The sequence below is a fragment of the Dendropsophus ebraccatus genome, chromosome 8 (genome assembly GCF_027789765.1).
Source record: "Dendropsophus ebraccatus isolate aDenEbr1 chromosome 8, aDenEbr1.pat, whole genome shotgun sequence".
Lineage (NCBI taxonomy): Eukaryota > Metazoa > Chordata > Amphibia > Anura > Hylidae > Dendropsophus > Dendropsophus ebraccatus.
This window is the reverse complement of record NC_091461.1, coordinates 44,053,546-44,075,356: the sequence shown is the minus strand read 5'-3', so window position 1 is coordinate 44,075,356 and position 21,811 is coordinate 44,053,546. Positions and strand designations below refer to the sequence as shown.

The 21,811-nt window shown below is 39.2% G+C and overlaps 1 protein-coding gene across 2 annotated transcripts in view; it reads left to right on the top strand.

Annotated features, from left to right (window-relative positions):
* Positions 1–20,682, top strand: part of ARID5B (AT-rich interaction domain 5B) — a 274,509-nt gene extending 253,827 nt beyond the window's left edge. For both annotated transcript variants that reach the window (XM_069980286.1, XM_069980287.1), the window contains 2 exons: positions 5,089–5,284; positions 12,457–20,682. In XM_069980286.1, coding sequence (XP_069836387.1) covers positions 5,089–5,284; positions 12,457–14,583 — 2,323 coding nt within the window. In that variant the 3' untranslated portion in view covers positions 14,584–20,682. The remainder of the gene's footprint in view (positions 1–5,088; positions 5,285–12,456) is intronic.
* The last annotated feature ends 1,129 nt before the right edge of the window (positions 20,683–21,811 follow it).

Below are 21,811 nucleotides of genomic sequence, written 5' to 3'. Positions count from 1 at the left end.
CAGCCAAATAAGCTATGTAGTTTCTCCCAAGTTACATAAATTACATAGCTTACCATATTATGCTATCTACACAACTTTATTACTCTATTAACCTTTGTAGCTATGTTTGCATGACATTTTTTTTTCTTTTTCTTCGAAATTGACATCCGTCATTTCTTGTTTTTGGTGCCCATCATTACAATGACAGACGTTGGTATATTATTCTAGTTCTGGCTCTTTTGGGTTAAAAATAACGTCCATTGTTTGCAAAATAACATCTGTGAATCGTTGTCATGAACATTAATTTGATGTCTGTGCAAACAATGTCCGTTATTCAATACGCTGATGTGTATTACACAGCCGTCATTCCATCCAGATATAATTCGGTAATAATGGATGGTATTTAAAAAAAAAAAAAAACGGATGTCCCTTCTCTTTTTTTTTTTTTTTTTTTTACACAGTATGAACATAGCCTATGGGAGTAAAATAGATAAAACAACCCATTTGGCTTTTTTTGGCCCCCAACCACCTTATATACTGTATACTATATACTATAATCCATTTCCCCGTTTCATGATATCTAGAAAGGTTATAAAACACATTTTTAAAAATATTGTGCAAATATCCCCGGATCCTCCCGCTCTATCCAGATATTATTGCTCAATGTGAAAAACAGCATTTTATTTATTCATTCACCATATTGACAATATGGTCACAGGCCAAGAGAACTAATATGATCAGCCAGGGTGCTTTTTTATTTAGTGATAATGTATGGCTTTTTTTCACTACCCTCTGCTACTGTATATTGCTTAGAGCACATCAGTTGCCAGGGGAGATCCCACTGTTCTGTATACACCGACCCCTTCTGTTCTTTTTTCCATCCTCTTTATTATGTAAATATGGACAGTAACATTACAGCAGGAGGCCGGCATTTGGCAGCCATATATTATTTTGGTAAGTCTTCATAGAGGGAACAGTTTACAGTTTCAGCAGCTGTAACATGTTTAAACTCAGTTTGTAATGGGATCTGAGGATGAATATTCCCCGTAGGCTCTGTTTAGCCTCATTGGCTGACTGCCAATCCCCGGGCTAGAGAACATTATTTATGTTATTTTCTTACACATACAATGTCAGAGCATGCACCCTTAATGAATTATGTTGTTGACGGTTCATTCTTCTAAACTTTATGACAATGAGTCTAGTTGAGGAGCGGAGGTGTATACAGCATTAAGTCACCATAACTTCTAGGGTCAGTTAGAAAATGAGAGCACATTTTTTATGATTGGTTTACAAGTCTCATGTCTATAAAGTTTTGTACCTCTCAACTGTATGTCAGGTTCTGTCACTGGTGGTACAACAATAGTTAGTCCTTTTGTATGCTATTGGGAGGAGGAGAGCCTGTTTTTTGTATTAAATCTGGGAAAGTAATACCTGAAAAGGTGGAAAAGCCGCTCCTGACCCCCTTAATGGCAGCCAGTGTGCACCCTAGAGGCAGCAATGCAGACTAGTTTTCCTACAAACTCGTATCTTTAAATGGAACAAGCAGTCAGAGAAAACAGCTGTAAAAATAATAAAAGGACCTCAGCCAGAATCCAGCTTTAATTCTGTAAACTGCGCTGTAATATGAAACATGAAAACTTGTTGGTAGCTAAGAACAGCAGGGTCATGTATTTCATACAAAAGGCTGACAATATTTCACCCTTTTACTCTTAGGATGTACCTATACTCGAGGCACAAGTGGTTACGATATTGGAAGTATGGACATGCACCATACTTGGCACATGCAGTAATTAGAGTGCATTGGAATACAGTACAAAAAAAAAAACAACAATAACACAGAAACAACAAAAAAAGGAACAAAAAAATGTTGTTGACAATAAAGTGTCAGTTTCTTACTGAACCGGTCACATTAAAGGGAAACTATCAGCAGGTTAGATACATCTAAGCTCCCTATTGCACAGGAGACTCTGAGGAGGAAGTTATGTCTCTTACCTTCCTCCTCTGCATGGTTCCGGTGCAGTTAGTCGTTTGCTTCACGGTCCGGTGAGACTGTTAGGAGCACTGCCCGCCCCCATGGCACTGATCTGCCCCCGGCAGGCCCGCCTCTTTCTAATGATCATGAATGGAGCATGCCGGCCGGGGATAGATCAGAGCTATGGGGGTGGGCAGTGCTTTTAATGGTGGGCAGTGCTCCTAACAGTCTCACCAGACCATGTAGCACGCGACTAACTGCACCAGAACTACACAAAGGAGGAAGGTCAACGTCTCCTGTGCAGTAGGAACATATCAGCAGGTTAGATTTGTTCCTTTTCAAATGTATTCCAGTCTATAGGCAGCACATTACAGAGCAGGAGGAGCTGAGCAGAGTTATATATCGTTTTTAGAAAAAGTTCCTAGATAACTTTAATTTATTCATGTAAACATGTAAAGTAGTCAAGTAGGCGGTCCTGCTAAGTGGTTGACAGCTTTCTATGTATGCACATCAATACAGAGGTGTCAGTCACTGAGCAGGACCGCCCACATGACCTCTGAGCCCAAAAATAAACCGAAGTTTACATGAATAAATGAGACATTATAATGGAACTTTTCCCAAAATCTGCTCAGTTCCTCCTGCTTTATATGATGCCTGCAGATCGTATTTTCAATAAGGACTGTATTTTCAATTTGATAAGTTCCCTTTAAGTAAAAAAAATAAATAAATCTAAAACTATTTCAATATGTTATCAAAGTGATTGAATGATCTGCATGGCAGTGGGGGTGTAAAAAAGAAAAAAAAATGTAGAAAAAGGTCATATAAATAAAAGGCTTATAATACCTAACTTGAAAATAGCATGTAGAAAGTACAACTCATCCTGCAAAACAGAAGACCTCATTTATCAAACTGAAAAAATCCATCCACCTGAAGTCTGAAATTAGCTTAAAGGGGTTAACTTGGCAGAAATATCTGGAAATGTCATGTCATTCTGTGCTGCATTTCTTACCCTTCTCTGTGTAACTAAACATGCTTCTCTACAATGAGTGTATGTCTTATAAACAAAGCTTTGGCTCCACTAAATTAATTTGTCTTTAAAACAACATAATGTTCTGGATAACAGTCTTCATATTGTGAAGTCGCTGAGTTGTGCATTAATCCCACAGTGAGTCATTAATCATGCCAAATGCATTTGGAAGAAGAAAAAAAAAAGTTCATCATTGAAGTTGAAACTGAGATTGTAATATAATCCATCTATTCTAATTATAACACAGTTATGTTCTTCTTTAAGATCAAGAACTCAGCAATGACTGGAAAACAGATTATTAAGTAGTACATTGTTTGATGTGTCTAGTTTTCTATAATTGTGATTAAAGTTTTAATGTCGTAAATCCCCCAGTAGTTGCGTATGGCCTGAGATTGCTCATGTCTGGGCTCTGGTACAAGGGAACATATCTGTGGTCATTGTTACTGTCATTGTCTTCTTCTTGGAATAATAATAAAAAAAATAGCTGTGTTGTTTGTTGATGGGCGAAGCCATGAGTGTGGCAGATCTCATTGTGAGGGGTTTCTGCAATTGTTGTCATGACCTGTGCTACTCCTGATTTTGTACAGAGCCATAATATGACATGAGCATAAGGTGGAGTCTGGCACTGATATTTGAAGTGGTTTTCCCACCAACCACACACTTTACCTTTCCACAGGTAGGGTATGTGCACACTGAGCAATTCTTGAAGATTCCGCAAGGAATTGAAGAGGAAAGATCTGCTTGAAATTCCTCTCCTTTTCTGCTCTGGTACAATAGGAAAAGAATAGGAGCGGAATTTGAGCGGAATGCAAGTGGAATTTAAGTGAATTTCAAGCAGAATTTAAGTCCTATTGACTTCTTTAGCATTCCTCTAGCGGAATCCGCCCAAAGAATTGACATGTTAATTCTTTGGGCGGAACGGGGAATCCGGACGGAATTTCGTACAGAATTCCAGACAGAAATTTCCACCGTGTGCGCTAATGTTCGGTAATACAATAGAAAACAATGGGAGCCAAGACTGCTCATTTTTTTACGGGCGGATTTATGAGCGGCTTCCGCGCGCATTTCTGTTCGAAATTCCACGAGAATTGCTCAGTGTGCACATACCCGTTGGTGATAAGTGTCAGTTCGGTGGCCATTCGACCACTGGGATACTGCGACGTATGTTGATGCTCCATTCAAGTTTATGAACCTGATAAAGATAGCTAATATTTCAGTCGGTTGCCATGAATTATTTTTATGGTAGTATAGCTATAACAACTTTGTTATCATAGATTTCCCTATAATCCGACTATTGGTTATTGATCAGGTTAGCTGCATCACTAGTCTATTCTTGGTCCCCTTCATTCCAATTGATTTGAAAATTAAATTATTTTATAAATTATTTCCCGTTCCATGTAGACAATATCACCCATAACAAAACCACTTCCTGTCTATGTTGTATAAGTCCTCTAGTGGCCTAAGAATATAGCATGGCCTCCACAAGACCTTTGTGCTGTGATATGTGACACCAAGACGTTCTAAGTGCTGTAAGTTATGAGCTGTGGCCTCTATGGACCAGACTTGTTTTTCCAGCATGTCCCACAGACGTCTAATTGGATTGGGCTCTTGGGAGTTTTAAGGCTACCTTGAAGTTTTTATCATGTTCTTCATGGGTAGGCATGACCCTATCATTAGTTTACCATTTGTCTTCTCATAGACCCCTTTTTGTAGGTAATAACATGTTCATGCCTAGAACTCCCCAGGAGACCTGCTACTTGGAACAAGCTATAAACCAGTCATCTAGCCATCACTATTTGGCTCTTGTCAAAGTTGCCTAATTATTCTTGCCAGTGTTCAACAAATCAACTTAGGGAACTAGGGAACTGTTCAAGTGATACTTTCCCGAGTCTGTGTAATTCACTTCACCTGTCAGTGGTTTTATTGTTATGGTTGATTACTGTATTTCTCAGCAGATTATTATTACATTAATGTAATTGCTATCTTTATTCACAGGAAAAAAAATAATCCTACAAAATGGCCTGGACATGAAAGTATTTAAGTGCATTTTCAGTAATTCTTTTAAATGCGTTTACAATGTGGAGCTAATGTATTTTTCTTGCTTATTTAGATTAATCCTGCCTTATGAAAGGTTTATTAAAGGAGAAGAGGACAAACCGCTACCTCCTGTAAAGCCTCGGAAACCAGAAAGTAATTCCCCAGAAGTGGAGGTGAAAACGAAAATGTGCAATACAAAACGTATTAAACAGGAAGGCCAAAAGATGAAGAAGGAGAAGGATGCGGCGGGAAAATCTGAAGAATCTGAGGTAACTAATAGTGCACTGTATCCCCCCTCCCCATAAGCAAATTTTGGAAAAAATGGTATAAACCCTTCACTCCAATGATTGCTGGGTCTCTATTTCCTACTTTCTGCTTCCTATGCATTGTAACCGATTAAGCCAGTCACATGCTCCATGCTGAGAGGAAGTGGGAGTGGTAAGCTGCCTATGACTTTTTCTAATGGTGTTCCCAGTTTTCCAACAATAAACATCATATTGTTATAGTGTTCTATGCCAATTTATTACATATTTTCGGAGCTTTGACCCTTCTGCAGAAACCTTATGAAATTAATCAGCCCCGAATTTTGGACCAAAAACTACATGATGATGTTCATAGTTGGACGTTGACTCGCCAAGACTTATCACATAAAACTTGTTTCCATGCACCAATTATCATCAATGTGTCCTTGGAAATGATTTTTATATGTTGGCAAGTGTGCTGTAAATACTTTGACACTGCAGCTCAAGTGTAGAAAATCTATGGTTACGATTCTGCTCACTGAATATTTAGAGCCAAGTGACTGAACATTTCTAGTTTCTCTACTTAAACCAAGACTAAGAGTAGTCTGATGAAGTAGTGAATTCATAGTGAGATCCTAAGGAGAAGTAGTGAATTCCTAGTAAGGTCCTAAGGAGAAGTAGTGAGGTCCAAAGGAGAAGTAGTGAATTTGTAGAGAGGTATTGAATTCATAGTGAGGTAGAGTAGAGATGAGCGAACTGGTTGGGCCGGTATGGGATCCGGTTTGGAGTCCGATCGGATTCGGATTTTTGGAAGTCCGCTCCGATTTTTTTTTCTTGCTTTTTAAAATGGCAGCCACCATTTTAGAAAGCAGGAAGTGGTCTGGGCGGGAAAAGCGCTTTCCCATGATGCCCGGAACACATCCAATCAGCATGGATCTTGCACTAGCCCACCCCCTGTGACGTCGGTATTGCTTTAAGAGGAGCGGTCACGACACAGTCTGCGCGGAGAGAGAGAGAGAGAGAGAGGAAGCATACTGTTAGCAGTGCACAGAGCTTGTCATTGACAAAATATATATAAAAAAGTGCTATATATATATATATATATATGCCCTTGCCTCCATGTTGGCTACTGCTGATCCTGCCTGGCCTCCATGTTGGCTACTGCTGCTTCTGCCTGCCCTCCAAGTTGGCTATTGCTGCTCCTGTCTGGCCTCCATGTTGACTACTGCTGCTCCTGTACTGGCCTAAAATGACTACTGATGGACCTCCACTAGCCTCCAATGACTACTGCTGCTCCTTCACTGCATTTGTGACCTTTTTTCTGCATAGACCCTGTAATGGTGAATTTCCTGCATAGACCCTGTAATGGTGAATTTCCTGCATAGACCCTGTAATGGTGAATATTAAAGTCTAAAAAAAAAAATTCAACCAAATACACTACCCTCGTATCATATAGATGCTTTAAACTATGAAATCCGAAGAAATCCGAAATTCGGTCAAACCGAACTTTTCAAAAAAGTCCGGAAGTCTGGTCGGAATGAACTTTTGAAAAGTTTGCTCGTCTCTAGTAGAGATGAGCGAACCTCAAACATGCTTGAGTCGATCCGAACCCGAACTTTCGGCATTTGATTAGCGGTGGCTGCTGAACTTGGATAAAGCCCTAAGTTTATGTGGAATACATGGATATAGTCATAGGCTGTATCCATGTTTTCCAGACAACCTTAGAGCTTTTTTTCAACTTCAGCAGCCACCACTAATCAAATGCTGATCGTTCGGGTTCGGATGGACTCGAACCCGAACCCAGTTCGCTCATCTCTAATCTCTAGTTCTAAGGAGAAGTAGTGAGGTCCTAAGGAGAAGTAGTGAATTTGTAGAGAGGTAGTAAATTCATAGTAAGGTCCTAAGGAGAAGTAATGAATTTGAAGTGAGGTCCTAAGGAGAAGTAATGAATTTGGAGTGAGGTCCTAAGGAGAAGTAGTAAATTTGTAGTGAGGTCCTAAGGAGAAGTAGTAAATTCATAGTAAGGTCCTAAAAAGAAGTAGTGAATTCGGAGTGAAGTCCTAAAGAGAAGTAGTAGATTCTTAGAGAGGTCCTAAGGAGGACCAAGGCCAAAGCAGTTCTATCACTACTTAGAGTCTGCCCATGTAAAAGGGCCAGTGATCATCTGATGAATGAGAAATTTGTGGACAACTATCATCAAGTCGATAGGTCACTCGAATAATCCAGCGATTGTTCATGTGGCCTTGTCCCATGGGATTCTACACACCAGTAGTGATCTCTCTGATCAGGGTCACTTACAGTCCAGTGTCACCCGATGTAAAAACACTTGTGAACTCTTTGTTTTATTTGAAGTAAATAAAATGGTTATCTCTGCACACTGCCTATTGCCATTCATGGGCCACAAAGGAGAGGTAGAAAAAAAACACAAAGAGGACTGTGTGCAGACGTCGGACTATTTCTTCATTTTTGTCATAATTAAAATGCTTGTTGTTACCCTATGATGTTTTCTTAACATGTGAATGCTGAAGAGGATGTTTAATTTGTGTCGAAGTAAACTGAAAGCAGATGTAAAGAAGAAATCTATAAGTAGAGCCTCCTTGTTTCTGACGTTCAGCATGTTCTTAAAAAGCTTGCTTTAACTAGGCTTTTCTCCAGTTCTGAAAGAAACATCTGAGAATTACTGTTGATGTATAGTAAATAATGACAGCTCAGAGCAGCGGGGATGAATATTCTCAGGTTTAGCGGCATAATAAAGCCGCTCATTCTTCACATTGTGGGAGGGCAATTTATATGTGGGGGGTCATTGTGCATCATTTTAAATTGGGCTGTGGGATTATTAAAATAGAAATATGGCAATACAGCTTCAATTTATACAGGGAAATAATATGAATGTGGCCAACATCTTTTTTATTTTTATATTAAATCTGTCAACCAAACTGATGCACTTCAAATTATTGACATCTGAAATATGTCTTTAAAGCGACTCTGTACCCACAATCTGACCCCCCAAACTACTTGTACCTTCGGATAGCTGCTTTTAATCCAAGATCTTTCCTGTGGTCCTTTCGGCAGATGATACAGTTATTGTACTAAAAAATAACTTTTAAACTTACAGCCCCGTGCCAAACGGGAGTATCTGTGCCCTAACTTTGCACCACCCCTCCGTCCCTCCTCCTCACCCTCTTCATCATTAGGAATGTCACTGGAACATTTTCTCCATGCTGAACATTGCACAGGTCCTTAACAATCCAGCCCATGTGCCGGGCTGACCCAGCTGACGAATAGTAGGCAATCTGCCTGGAGCATTCCTAATGATGATGAGGGTGGGGAGGAGGGACAGAGAGGTTGTGCCAACCTAATGCATACAAAATCTAGGCCATGCTCGTAGGGCACAGGGCTGCCAGTTTAAAAGTTGTTTTTAGGACAATAACTGTATCACCTTCCAAAAAGGCCGCAGGACACATCTTGGATTAAAAGCAGCTATCAAAGGTACAAGTGGTTTGGGGGGGGGGGCAGATTGTGGGTACAGAGTTGTTTTAAACACTTAATGTCCCCTTACACTTTAGTGAAATCTCATCCAACATTTGGAGGGATCAGCTGACTCTCCAATGTGTATCCTGACTCTCCCCCAAGAGATGTTTGAACTAATATTTAAGAACTACTGAGTAGGACCCAATACACAAATTGGTGCCTAATTGGTGGTCTTAGGCTATGTTCACACTACATTAGGATTGTAGTAATTTCTACAGTACTTACGTAGTGCTGCAGCTGAGGGGATCCCGGCCGGAGTGTATATACATAGTATATGCTCCGGCGGGGATCCCCAGGGGCGCCGCAAGAAACTGACATGCCAGTTTTCGTTGTCGGCTATTCAGTGAATAGCGACCGCAGAAAACCCTGTCAGTTCGCACAATGGAGCTCTGCACACTCCATTGTGACCAGTTGGGAATTCAGATGCGGGCGTTTACGGATGCGCCTGCATCCAAATTCACTGCAGTACCAGCCGGGATGATCTTTTCTGACACTGGCCATTCCGTGTGAACATAGCCTATCTGTGTTTTCAAACCACTCCTGGTTTTTGTTGCAATATGAGGACCAAAATACTGAGCAAAAATACTCTGTGTGAACATAGCCTTATATTGCTATTTAAACACAGTACACATTAGATAAATGTCGGTGAAGTCCTCTAATTTCAGTTGTTGTAACCATCTAATGTATATTGAGGTTTTCCAACTTTCTCCTATAAGTTAAAGCGACTCTGTAACCACAATCTGTTCCCCCCAAACCACTTGTACCTTCGGATAGCTGCTTTTAATCCAAGATCTGTCCTGGGGTCCGTTGAGCAGGGGATGTAGTTATTGTCATAAAAATAACTTTTAATCCGGAAGCGCTGTGTCTAACGGCCGGGGCTTACATTTTTATATGCATTAGGCTGGCGCACCCTCTCTGTCCTTCCTTTCCACCCTCCTCAACATTTACTGCTGTTTGAGCTTTGCACAGGTGTATTAACGATCCAGCCCATGTTCAATATACACACAGGTGGGGAATAGGGAGCAATCTGCCTGGAGCATTCCTAATGATGAGGAGGGTGGGGAGGAGGGACAGAGAGGGTGTGCCAGCCTAATGCATACACAAATGTAAGCCGCGGCTGTTAGAAACAGCGCTGCTGGATTAAAAGTTATTTTTATGACAATAACTGCATCCCCTGCTGAGCGGACCCCAGGACAGATCTTGGATTAAAAGCAGCTATCCGAAGGTACAAGTGGTTTGGAGGGGTTAGACTGTGGGTACAGAGTCGCTTTAAGGATTTATCAGTTGGATTTTACCATGCCCTATTCTTTTAACCTCAGGAAGCCTGATTATGGCTTTTTATGGCTCAAGTGAGCCAATCATATATGTGTATAGTGGAATTGGAGGAGATCACTGTTTAAAGGTGAATTAAAAGCAGGGAGATTTTTTTGCCAGATTTTTTTGAGGGAGGATGAAAAAATAATGTGCACTTACCAGTGCTGAAGCTGTAAGTGCTTTTTATTTTTTATCCTGCTTGCACTTTGGCAAAAAAAATCCCCCTGCCCGGAATTGGCACCCAGAGAACAGAAGAAAGGTCATGATAAATTGGGGAAAACTTAGAATCTCAATGTAAATGTAGGCCTGAGTGGGACTCCATCGTTGTAGTGCAACAGGGCAAAAGATGACAACCATTGGGTCATGGGGCTAGCTTGAGAATTCAAGATGTAATTCAGTAGACCTTCTCCATATGTTCTAATAATCTTTGGGTTTGTTTACTTTTAAGATTACATTTCTGCCCCCAGTATTCTAGGACGCCTAGGTTTCACCTTGACTACTTAGCATTTTTACTTTTTGCGCTTGGCTCTTACCCCGATTCTGCCCCGCAGCCTCCATTTAATCTCCACATTCCACCGAACGCTAGAGCTCCAACATTTCTTTTTCTGTTTTGCATTCTGGTATTAAAAGTATATACTGATTATAATCCAGTGGTGGGATTTTCTCTGTAATGATATTAATTTCACTCCCTCTCTAAGTTTTCTCATCCGTCTGGTATTTTCATGTAATTGAATAAGCCCTAGAGACCACAGATAATGCAATACTTATTAAGCAGCTAATAATGGCATTTTGGCTGAATTGAGAAAAGAAAATATGAATAGAACTTAAGAGGGGAAAAAAAAATCTAAGCGTAGAGATAGTGGAGGATTCTGCATAGAAACAGGCAGCTGTAAAACAGTTGTGAATCATTAGGCTCTTTATATTCACCTTAAAGTAAAGACCAGCAGCTTGGCATTTAGATAATGCGCTTCTTTATGTTATATCAACGTCTGTTATCGTAATGAGACAGAAGAAAAATAAGATTTCACACAATGGCTCAGAATTGCTTTCATGCAAGGCAGTGACGCTATTGTTCATATCAATCAGTCTGCAGTATGGTAGAGAGAACACACCACTGACCCTAGGGTCTTGGGGGTTACTAGACAGTAAAAAGTAATGTTGTACACTGCCTAAGACTGATTAAAGGAAAATAAATATCTAACAGAAAAACAAAAAACAAGATAAAATATTTCTCAGCCTCCTGATTAAATAGTTATTTATTTTTTTATTTATGTTTTTATTATTCTTAACAAAAAATGTTACTCTTAGTTACCATACATATAAGGAGCAATCATTTGTCTATACACCCCCTATACATAAATATTTTTTTAGGTTCCTTAAATAATCGACTAGTTTTTACAGTTGTTCCACACATAAGATAGCCGTCGATTAATGTTCATCAGGCAGGCAACTACATCTCCCAACCCCGCTTTATCCAAATGGATCCTTGGGAGTCCACCATACACATAGATGGTCAGCAACTCTTGCCAATTTGTATACTGGCCTTAAAGTTTAAAAATCCAATTTTATCCAGGCCGACTTTTTACTTGCTGGTATTAAGGAAAAGTGCATTGGTGCAAGACGCACCAAACTTGTTAAGAGGCACAAGCCTTCTAATAAACCGGTCGCCTCTTGCAGCTATGAGATATTAGATTTTAGTTATAATTTACATAAATTTCTGGTGTGAATTATAGCAAAACCGCAGGACTGAGGAAGGACACGTTCCTCCTGCTAAGCCATGCCTTTTTATTTATTTTTTGAAAGCGCTTAGAGTAGCATAAAAACAAAAAAAAAATTACATTGTTGCACTAGGCTTGCACAGAATTTTACAACTTTTGTGCATTCATAGTATGTTGAATTAAATCATGACACTTCGGTTTGCTATATACAAATACAGCTTTATTGCAGAGTTTGCAGTAAGCTCCCCCTAGAGGACACAGCATGCATTTATAAGGGTATCTTATCTATCTGTGTCTATTCTGGGGATTTGGAGCTCTCTGACAGCTATTAAAGTATATTTAGTTCATATATTGATTGACAGTCCCATCCCTACTACTAATATGACTGGGACTGTCAACAGATGATGCAGAGGAATCAACTAAACATTATCTCTGCCAAGATTACTGACCTGTGACTAGGGTATGTGTTGAAACAGTATATTGATACTACTGCCAACAGACAGGGGTCAAATAGTCAAAATCCAATACACCAAGTATAAAATTACTATTTACAATGAATAGACTATGATATTAATTCTGGATGACTGTTCCAATGATTTTGCTTACAACACTAAAACATTATTTCTGTTATTTTAGGCTTCACCACAGGAGGATATAGATGTCGATGAGAAAAACCTTACTTGTGATTCAGAGGAGACAAAGTTAGAAAACGCTGATTTGATAGAAGACAGTCTATCCACACATATGGATGATGAAGAATTGGATGAGTCCATTCCTAGCGTATGCCACGTGAAAGAAGATCAAATGGACTCGGAACCTATTTCCATTGACTCATTCCCCAATGTTCTGAAAGAGAATAACTCCAGTTTAGACGATGATGAAACAGAAACACTTATAGAAAGTGCAACTGTACTAAAAGCAGAGCATTGCAAGCAAGAATTGCCAGATCCATCAGAAAGGGAAGTACGGGAAGGACATTACAATATGTTTCCCTCAATTCAGGTCCAGCTGCAGCATGAAATTCACGATGCAGATGATAAATTGCCAGATATGCCGGATTATATTGCAAACTGCACCGTAAAGATGGACCCTTTGGTCTCTGAGGATCTTAAAAATCCTTTGGACAGTAACATTTTACAGAATGCATTGAAGCAGAATCCCAAAGTGTACTTGGTTCAGACTCTGGACATGCTGAAAGAGAAGGATACTTCATCATCATCGAATGAAGACTCATCATTCAGTTACACCCCTTTGCTTTATTCGAGGGGAAACCCGGGAATAATGTCCCCATTAGCAAAAAAGAAGCTTTTGTCGCAGGTTAGTGGGGCTTCGCAAACTGGAAGTTACCCCTATGGCTCACCACCTCCACTTATTAGCAAAAAAAAATTAAATTCCAAAATAGAAGTATCTCAACCCTTAGGGCAAACCCATCAGGTATCGAACTCACAAACAGTGGCTATAAACAGACCATCTGTGATACAGCATGTTCAAAGTTTTAAGCAAAAATCAGCAGATGACAAAAAGAGCATAAATGACCTGTACAAAAGCAGTGCTTTAAGCAAAACAGACTCTTATCGCTGTGAATATGCCAAGCAGCATCAGAGCGTGCTGGCCGAGTCATACTCCTTAAAGTCCAGTATGCTTGAATGCAAAGAGCAAATGGCTGAGAAGAGAGCCGCGCACAACTCCAACATGCCAGCCTTTTTGGCCGAGTTCTATTCATCGCCTCATCTGCATAGGCTTTACCGGCATACAGAGCACCATCTTCATAATGAACATTCATCTAAATATCATCCTCGGGAAATGTATAGAGAAAGTGAAAATATGTCCTCTACACACAAACATCAAGAGAAACTTCACTATCATCACTCGGTACACCAACAAGAAAAACACAATGTCTCCGATAATATGGATGACCAGCCGACTGATTTGAGCCTCCCGAAATCTATGCACAAGCACACTTCAAAAATGCCGGGAAGCAACCTCTCCCATCATTTCATACAGCAAGAAAGCAAAACCCATCAAAGTCCATTTCAAGTTCCAAACAGTAAGGCTATTGGCATAGACTGTAACCCAAAGGCCTGTAGAGTTTCACCAATGCCGATACAAGTATCAAAAAGGCACGCAGAATCGGTTCACAGGCCCATTAAGGCCCACAGTTTAAGACTTGATAATGTAAGAAAGATGGAAGCCACTGTCCATCCCATCACGGTTGGTAAAGCCAGTCCGCAGAACTTCGGGACCTCACGATCTTTGAAAAGAAATCTAGATGATATGGACAGCCCTCTCTGTGAGAAAAAAATAAGAGCAGTGTCTCCTTTAAATTTACCTAAAGATGTATCAGGTCAAGAGGGTGAAAGCAGCAAATCACTGCATGATATTCACTCTGGTAGTATGATGGAGAGTCACAAATATCCACTATCAGCGCCAATCTTTACTGGGATCTATCCTGGAGGCCTATGTAGTGGGCTAAGCACACGCATACCACCTGCCTATTCTCATCCACTGCAGTACTTGAAAAACCAGAGTGTGCTTTCACCACTAATGCAACCCTTAGCTCTCCATTCCTTGATGATGCAAAGACAATATCTAAACTCCGCTAACTCCCAGCAGCTATATAGACATTTGGCTTCAGCCACCCCTGTAGGATCTTCATACGGCGACCTACTACACAACAACCTTTACCCTTTAACAGCTATCAACCCGCAGTCCTCTTTTCCTTCATCCCAGCTATCATCCGTACACCCCAGCACAAAACTTTAAGCAATTTCCCTTTGGCAAAACAAAAAAATCTAATTGTTAATACTTTAGCTACATTCCTTGCCTAGCACAATATTCTGCATAAAAAACATTCTTTTACTGTGTGAGCCACACTGTAACTCTATATGTAACATATAAGAGGTAAAAACAATGGCGTCAAGGTCACACTTTCCTGGGTTAGTTCAGTTTTATATTGAAAACAGCTTGCACAAAAAAGTAGAGAACCTAGTGTGCTCCACACATTTGTGACAGAAGATTAAAAAAAAAAAACTAACAAAAAAAGCTGGAATATTGTAGGTTCAGATGTCATGAATTACTCTAGAGGCAACGCTTTTGCTTTTTTTTTTTTTTGTCTTTTTTGACTGTTAACGGTTCAATCAATGCAATGTATAGTTACAAGTAAATTTACAAGTAAAATTTAACACTATAAAGGCAGAAGAAGGTTAAACACTGTTTATTTGACTGTACATATCTGCCGGTGTCACTGTCTGTTCTATTAATTTATATGGAATAAGCCCTCAGTTGATTTCTTTGCTTTTTTTATCTTTTTGTTTTTTTTTATTAAACAGTTGTGTGTAAACAGCAAGGTCACTTTGAGAGGTTGATTTTGTGTGTTGTCAGGATTATAACTTAAGAAGCAGCTTTTCCTATCCATGCATGTTTACATATACAAGGAAACAAACCATACCCATTGCCTGCACCATTTTCTTGGCTGAGCAAATACTATTGTGTACACAACAGCTATTGCTGGAGTATATAATTGTTACTTAAAGGAAAACTCCAGTCATCAATGGAACATTTGTTATGATGTAGAGTACTGTTTGTGTTTGTTATATGGCAGGTCATTTAAGTTCCACCCCCCATTTTGTTCAAAAAAATTTACATAAACTCTGCTTCCCTTTGTTTGACCGGAGTTTTTCTTTCAAATTTAAATTTTTTCCATTTTTATTTCATCACCAACAGTATATTACAGTGTTATATAAATGATAAATGTTACCTTTCACCTTTGTACATTACAATCAATACTAGACTAGCATGGGAACACAATTGTGTTCCTGCTTTGGGACATCTAATCTCTATAGAAAAACAAAGCCAAACTGAGCAAGAATTTGACAATTCTAGGTTCCTGTCCTTTGAGTATGTATTTATCAGAACAATAACCAGCGGAGGGTTAAAAAAAATGTTACTATGAAGTATAATTAGAATTAAAGGGACACTATCAGCAGGTTAAAAGTATCTTATCTGCTGATATCTCACTATAGTGCATGGGGTGCTGAGGATGAGGGTACGTTTCTTACCTTCATTCTTGGTTCTGGTTCTGAGCTATTAGGCATTTAATCCTTATGCTAATAAGTAATTATGGAGTTCTGGTGGTAGAACAACTACTGACCCCAAGGCCCGGATCCGCTCCCGTCTGGCCCACTCTGCTGATATTCATTAGGAGGAACGGGCAGGGGCAGATTGGTGCATTGAGGGTAGTAGCCCCAATGCACCAAAACGATTTATTGGCATTAAACTCCTAATATTATGAAAATAGCGCCAAGAAACTTGCCTTCATCTTCAGTGCCCAATGCGCTATAGGAAGATATCAGCAGGTTAGATGCTTTTATAAAAATTATACATGAAGCCAGTAGGTCTGTTCTACAGGAATTTCTTGTCAGCTAATCTTACCAATCATGCCTGTATCAATACTGCTGTATATAAGAAATATATTCCCCCTCTTATCTCTTATATTTTGGTCTTCTGCCGTGCTGTTGAGCACAAGAATATAAGGTGAACCGTAAATAATGGCCAGACTTATAAGTGTTTACACATGATAACTTATTGGTTTGATTCAGGTCCAGACCACATAATAAATAAGTCTTACTCAGAAATTTTAAGTAGTTATGCAGGTTTAGAAGAACATGACCACCTTTATCCAGACTTCTTATGCTCATTTTGGGTGTGGATTTGAAATGAATGAAGCTGAATTGTAATGCCACACCCAACCTGAGGACAGGGGTGGTGCTCTTTTTGCAAGAAAGTAACTGCTTTTTCTAATCCTTGGTAACCCCTTATAGACAGAATAATGCTTTTACTAGATAATAAATTTGTTAGACACTACCCAAACATGTCCCGAAGTTTTGGCATACATTTTTTTTTATAAATTTGGATAAAATAGAGAGCACTAATTTATTGGCACAATTTTAGTCAAGAAAGTGTCGTGAACAGATAAATTACCCACACTGTATTGAACTCAATCAAGTCCATGATCGCCTAAAAGTTCTAGTATGGAATGAAAGAGAAAATATTATTTTCTGATACTCAAGTCTGCTCGATCTGACCTTAAGGCCCTATTACGCCAAGCTATATTTGGTTGAATACCTACCGTTAAGGTCAATAATTGTTTAGTGTGAACACACAAAAAATGCAAAAATGCAACAGCTCACCGCAATGGTAAGATACAGACCCTCTACAGACATGAAAATAGTTAAAAGAAGCCCCCCCAGCTGCTAAAAAAATTCCCACAAAAATAACGGGGCTCTTGATTACCATTTGCAAACAGTGTAAACCACCACACCAACGATAAGGTGGCCCCATGCCTGTTTGAAAATGGTAACCAAGAGCCCCATTATTTTTGTGGGAATTATTTATAGCAGTTGGGGGAGGCCTGGGGGGGGTTTCTAGGAGATTTGTTTAGTGTGATAGCACATGGTGAAAGGCCATAATCATCCAACATGCATGATGTCGGCTGACCTTGGCCTTTCATTATGCTAAAAGATCACAATTATGTTAGCGTCGGTCTGCTGCTTGTCGCTCTGTGTAAGAGGAACGGCGGCAGCAGACTGCCACTGACTTCAATGGGCAGCCCGAACAATCTAAGGATCGTCCAGGCTACAACGCCCCCGCCACCCCCCGCTTGCTGTCTGTACATGTAATAGCAGGTCGGCGCTCACTTCCCCAGGAGTATTGTGCTGTGTAATACGGCCTTTACTCTCATTTCAGAAAACGTATTTGTCTAAGTAATTGTTTGCCAGTAAAATTCTATTACCATGGCCAATAATTAATTTTTGGCAATTTGCTCTTTAGGCCGGGGTTCAGGTGACGTGGTTTGCTTTGCAGTTCACACTTGCAGGTTTCAATGACATTATGTGATGACACCTTTACCGTTTTGCTTTCCCTTTGTTCTAATTCATAAATATACTATATAGGGTAATAACCTATGTAGTGTCAATATATGCTGCATTGCTTTACATGCGCATTCTTTACATGGCTTAGAAGTTATAATATAAAAATATAAAAAAATAAATAAAAACACTTGTCAACTTCAACTTTGGGAAACATTAAAAACCAGATCTATTAACCTGCAGAACATTCATGTTGTATAAAGAGTCACATTAACTACACACTTTTTTGGCGTAAATATTAGCAGAAAAAGATTTTGATTAAAAATTATGACTTTCTTTGCCAAATTTGGAGAGTGCCCAGAAAAGTGCATATGGCTGCCACAGTCAAACCAGTTATATTATATTATTATAGCTATTATATAAACCTTTAATTTAGGTTTCCTTCTGTTTATTTTTTTTTAAATGTTCGCCCAGTGGGTGATATTATATGGCATGTAAGGAAAACCTTTTATTATGGGTAAATTATAAGGCGGTACGGACATTTGTGGAAATGTTTATTCCCATTTATAGTCCTACGTACGAGGCCCAGCGATCAGCTGATGAATGATCAACACAGCACATGTAAATAGAGGATGTTCTGCTGCAAGTGGAACTGTCCACTCCTGACAGTGGGTCCGTGTAAATGGTCCTTTAAATGAGCAATAATCAACTTCTACTAGTTAAAGGACCTTTAGTTGACCCTCAATGGGCAGGTTTAGGGGAAAAGCACATGACCGCAGACTATGGTCATAACAAGTTGGTGGTGACACTCTAGTAAAGAATGTATGGGTGGGGTACAGATTGGGGGCTGCTAAGAAATTACAAAACATATTTTTGTTTCAAGAAAAATACAAAAAGTAACATATAAATGTTAGAAATTCTTGAGGCAATAGTTTACCAGTATGAAGAAGAGACATACTTAACAAGAGCTGGTTTAACACACAGAGCTCACTGGTGGTCATTGGAGGACCCTGCTGGAAATAGAGGGAATATCCATCAACAATCTGGTGCACATATACAGAGAGAAGTTCAGTTGGTCTTCATGACTAATCTGATTAGTTAAAGGACTATAAATTTATATTCGTATGCATCCACTTCAGCCCCCTCTATATATTTACCACTCATCCTACAAAATGACCCTAGAGGAAAAAAAATCTGATCTGCTATTAAAACAATAGATTCTAATTAATTTTCTAAGGCTTTATTAAGGGCAGTGCCTATATAACATGGTCTATGATTGATGCACAAATGTATATATCATTGCGTATGGGCCACTATGAGTAGATTATGTAGAATCCCATTATTTTCTATGACATTCAGCTCTTTTCCCCCATTTGCAGAAATTTTCTTCATCATGCTGAAATCGAGTAATATTAACATACACCTGTTACCTTCCTGCCGTCGGAAAGTTTACATTCATGAGCTCAGAGCTGCTACCTGGAGTCATATGAATATTCATCTGGTTCTGTGAATATTAATTGTAAAGAACCTTAATGATGTCACTGCTCCTATTAAATTGATAAGTCTCATGAATATTGGCAGCCTTCTGGGTAGATGACAGGTGCTCTTTAACCGTAAAGATATACAGATCCGACTTATTTTTAGTCGGAATTAATCCAAACATTTGAATTGCATGGAGTGTTTTCCTTCGATAGCTCGGTTAAACGTAATAATTGTAAAAAAAAACAACACATCGAGCCGTATCCAACCTTTACTAAGCCATAAAGCCGTTCACAGTAGACATAATATATAAAACCGCTTGATTATCTTTCACAGTGGGCAAGCAAATTTAGCTGTGCACATAACGTAAACTGCCATGAATTATTCTTTATTCAAATGAAAACAAATGTAAGTAAATGTAAGTACTTCCACATCTCTGACGAGAATTATATTAATAAACCACTTCCTTTGTTCTCTAATCATTTTGGTGTAAACATTAGAGCAATGAAAGCATTTAACATTCCAAGTTCCAGGCAAACACCCGGGCGATGGAAATGTTCAAGCAAAAGGGGAATTGATATTTTAGAAAATTACATAGAGGTAATTAGAGGCTGATTTAAACTTATGTATTGGGTTCTCCTGAGTGTTGTAAAATCTGCTTTTAGGTACGTTACTATGTTACTGGCTTTTTATGATGGTACGTTATTACCGAGCCTAAAAGAACATTGCAGAACACAATGGTAAATGTTAGACATTAGCAAGGCTATGTTTATAGGTCACTTTTCATATGCAGTTTTGTTAGAGGTAGCGGAGCTGGGTTGCCCATTGGGCACAACACTTGATGATTTTATAGTTTGTTATATGTTGAACTGGGGTTATAGGCAGAGGCTTTAGTCCCAACAGGGAGGCAGAGGGTATGGAGCAATTTTTCTTTTAGATACAGGGGAACTAGTATTGATAGTTGATATCGGAGGGCCTTTTTTATGGGTACTTGAAATGATAGATAAACAATAATTATAGTAAAGCATTGCACAATATAATCATTTTACTTTTATGTTCAATTTAACTTCTAAATAGCTGTAGGGAGGGGCCTTTGGCCATGCTCCCGACCACTCATAACTAGGCAGTAGGAGCAAAGCATTTTCTTCTCTCCATAACTCCCATAGAAAAACATTGCAATAGGTCTCACTTTGTCTACAGGTGTCTAGGAGACACTCGGCTCTGCATGGTTATGTGTGGCCAAGAGCACAGACATCCAATCTTTGCACTTATTTACAAGCCGAATTGAAAATGAATAATTAAAAAAAAAAAAGATTATTGGGCACAGTCCTGCACTATAATTATTTTTCATCTAAAATTACAGTCTGGCATTAGATGGGGATTTTTGTTATGTTACATCAGTACAACTCAAAAATTATTATTTTTCGGTGCGGTGTAATAAAAGCCAGTGACACAATAAATATAGACATTGCAAGATGCTAATGACAGTGATTTTGGGGTGTTGATGTAAGTCCTTTTAGGAAGGCAAATACAGCAAGGCTGTACAGTGGGTATTAGCATAGGCAATAATATACTGTGCTAGGCTATGGTCACACGATGTGTGTACGCTCCGGCCGGGATCCCATTGCACATAAGGCTTTGTTACACACCGCAAAACTACGGCCGTAGTTCTGCGGCGAGAACTACGGCCGTAGTTTTACGTTTTGTGACCATAGCTTAGCATAATATATTATTGCCTTTGCTAATACCCACTGTACAGCCTTGCTGTATTTGCCTTCCTAAAAGGAGTACCATCAACACCCCAAAATCACTGTCATTAGCATCTTGCAATGTCTATGATCTGGCCAGAGACCGGCCGTTCCGTGACCCGGCCGGGGTCACGGAATGGCCGGTCTCATACGTAATGTGAACATAGCCCTAATCTGTAAAAAGAAATAATTGAGAATCATCAGCGATAAGTTTCTCATTTCTTTTGCCTAAGCTTTTTGTTGCATTGACAGGATGTATTGCTAGTACACTTGAATGTAAATAAAATAAGATCTGGGTTGAATTTTGGATGTTCCACTTCCTAATACAACCAAATGATTATCTTTGTACCGTAGGAGTAACACATGACAATTATGTACAATGTAAGCAGGCCAATGTTTTTTTTGGCCACAGATCCAGTTGTTGTTAGCATTTACTGATAAAATTACTGTTTACCTGCAAAATTGTCTATATATTTAGGGTCTATTCACTATGTTTGCTCAGTTTTGCAGGCCAGCCATGTGGTCATTATCAATTTGAAAATTGCCTGAATTGATTTGGCCAAACCATGACTCATGTCTCACATCCTTGCATTTATTTCTAGTTAAAGGAATACTTCATTGAAAATATGAGGACAATTAAATTAAAAATTAGATTACATGTTCTGTAATCAATAGCAAGCAGTAAGGTAATGGGCAAAATTGAGTGCCCAACTATTGGCCATGTAGTTGTGGCAACAGGCCTAGATATTGGCATTGCAACAGGGCAATTTCCGCCAGGCTATGATCATAAATCCTTGAAGGACAATAGCCGATTTTTATTTTAAGGCCCGCTTATCTCCCTTAGTTTTCCAGTAGCAACTTTGATAATATTATTTCCTTTTCATCATCTGAAAATAA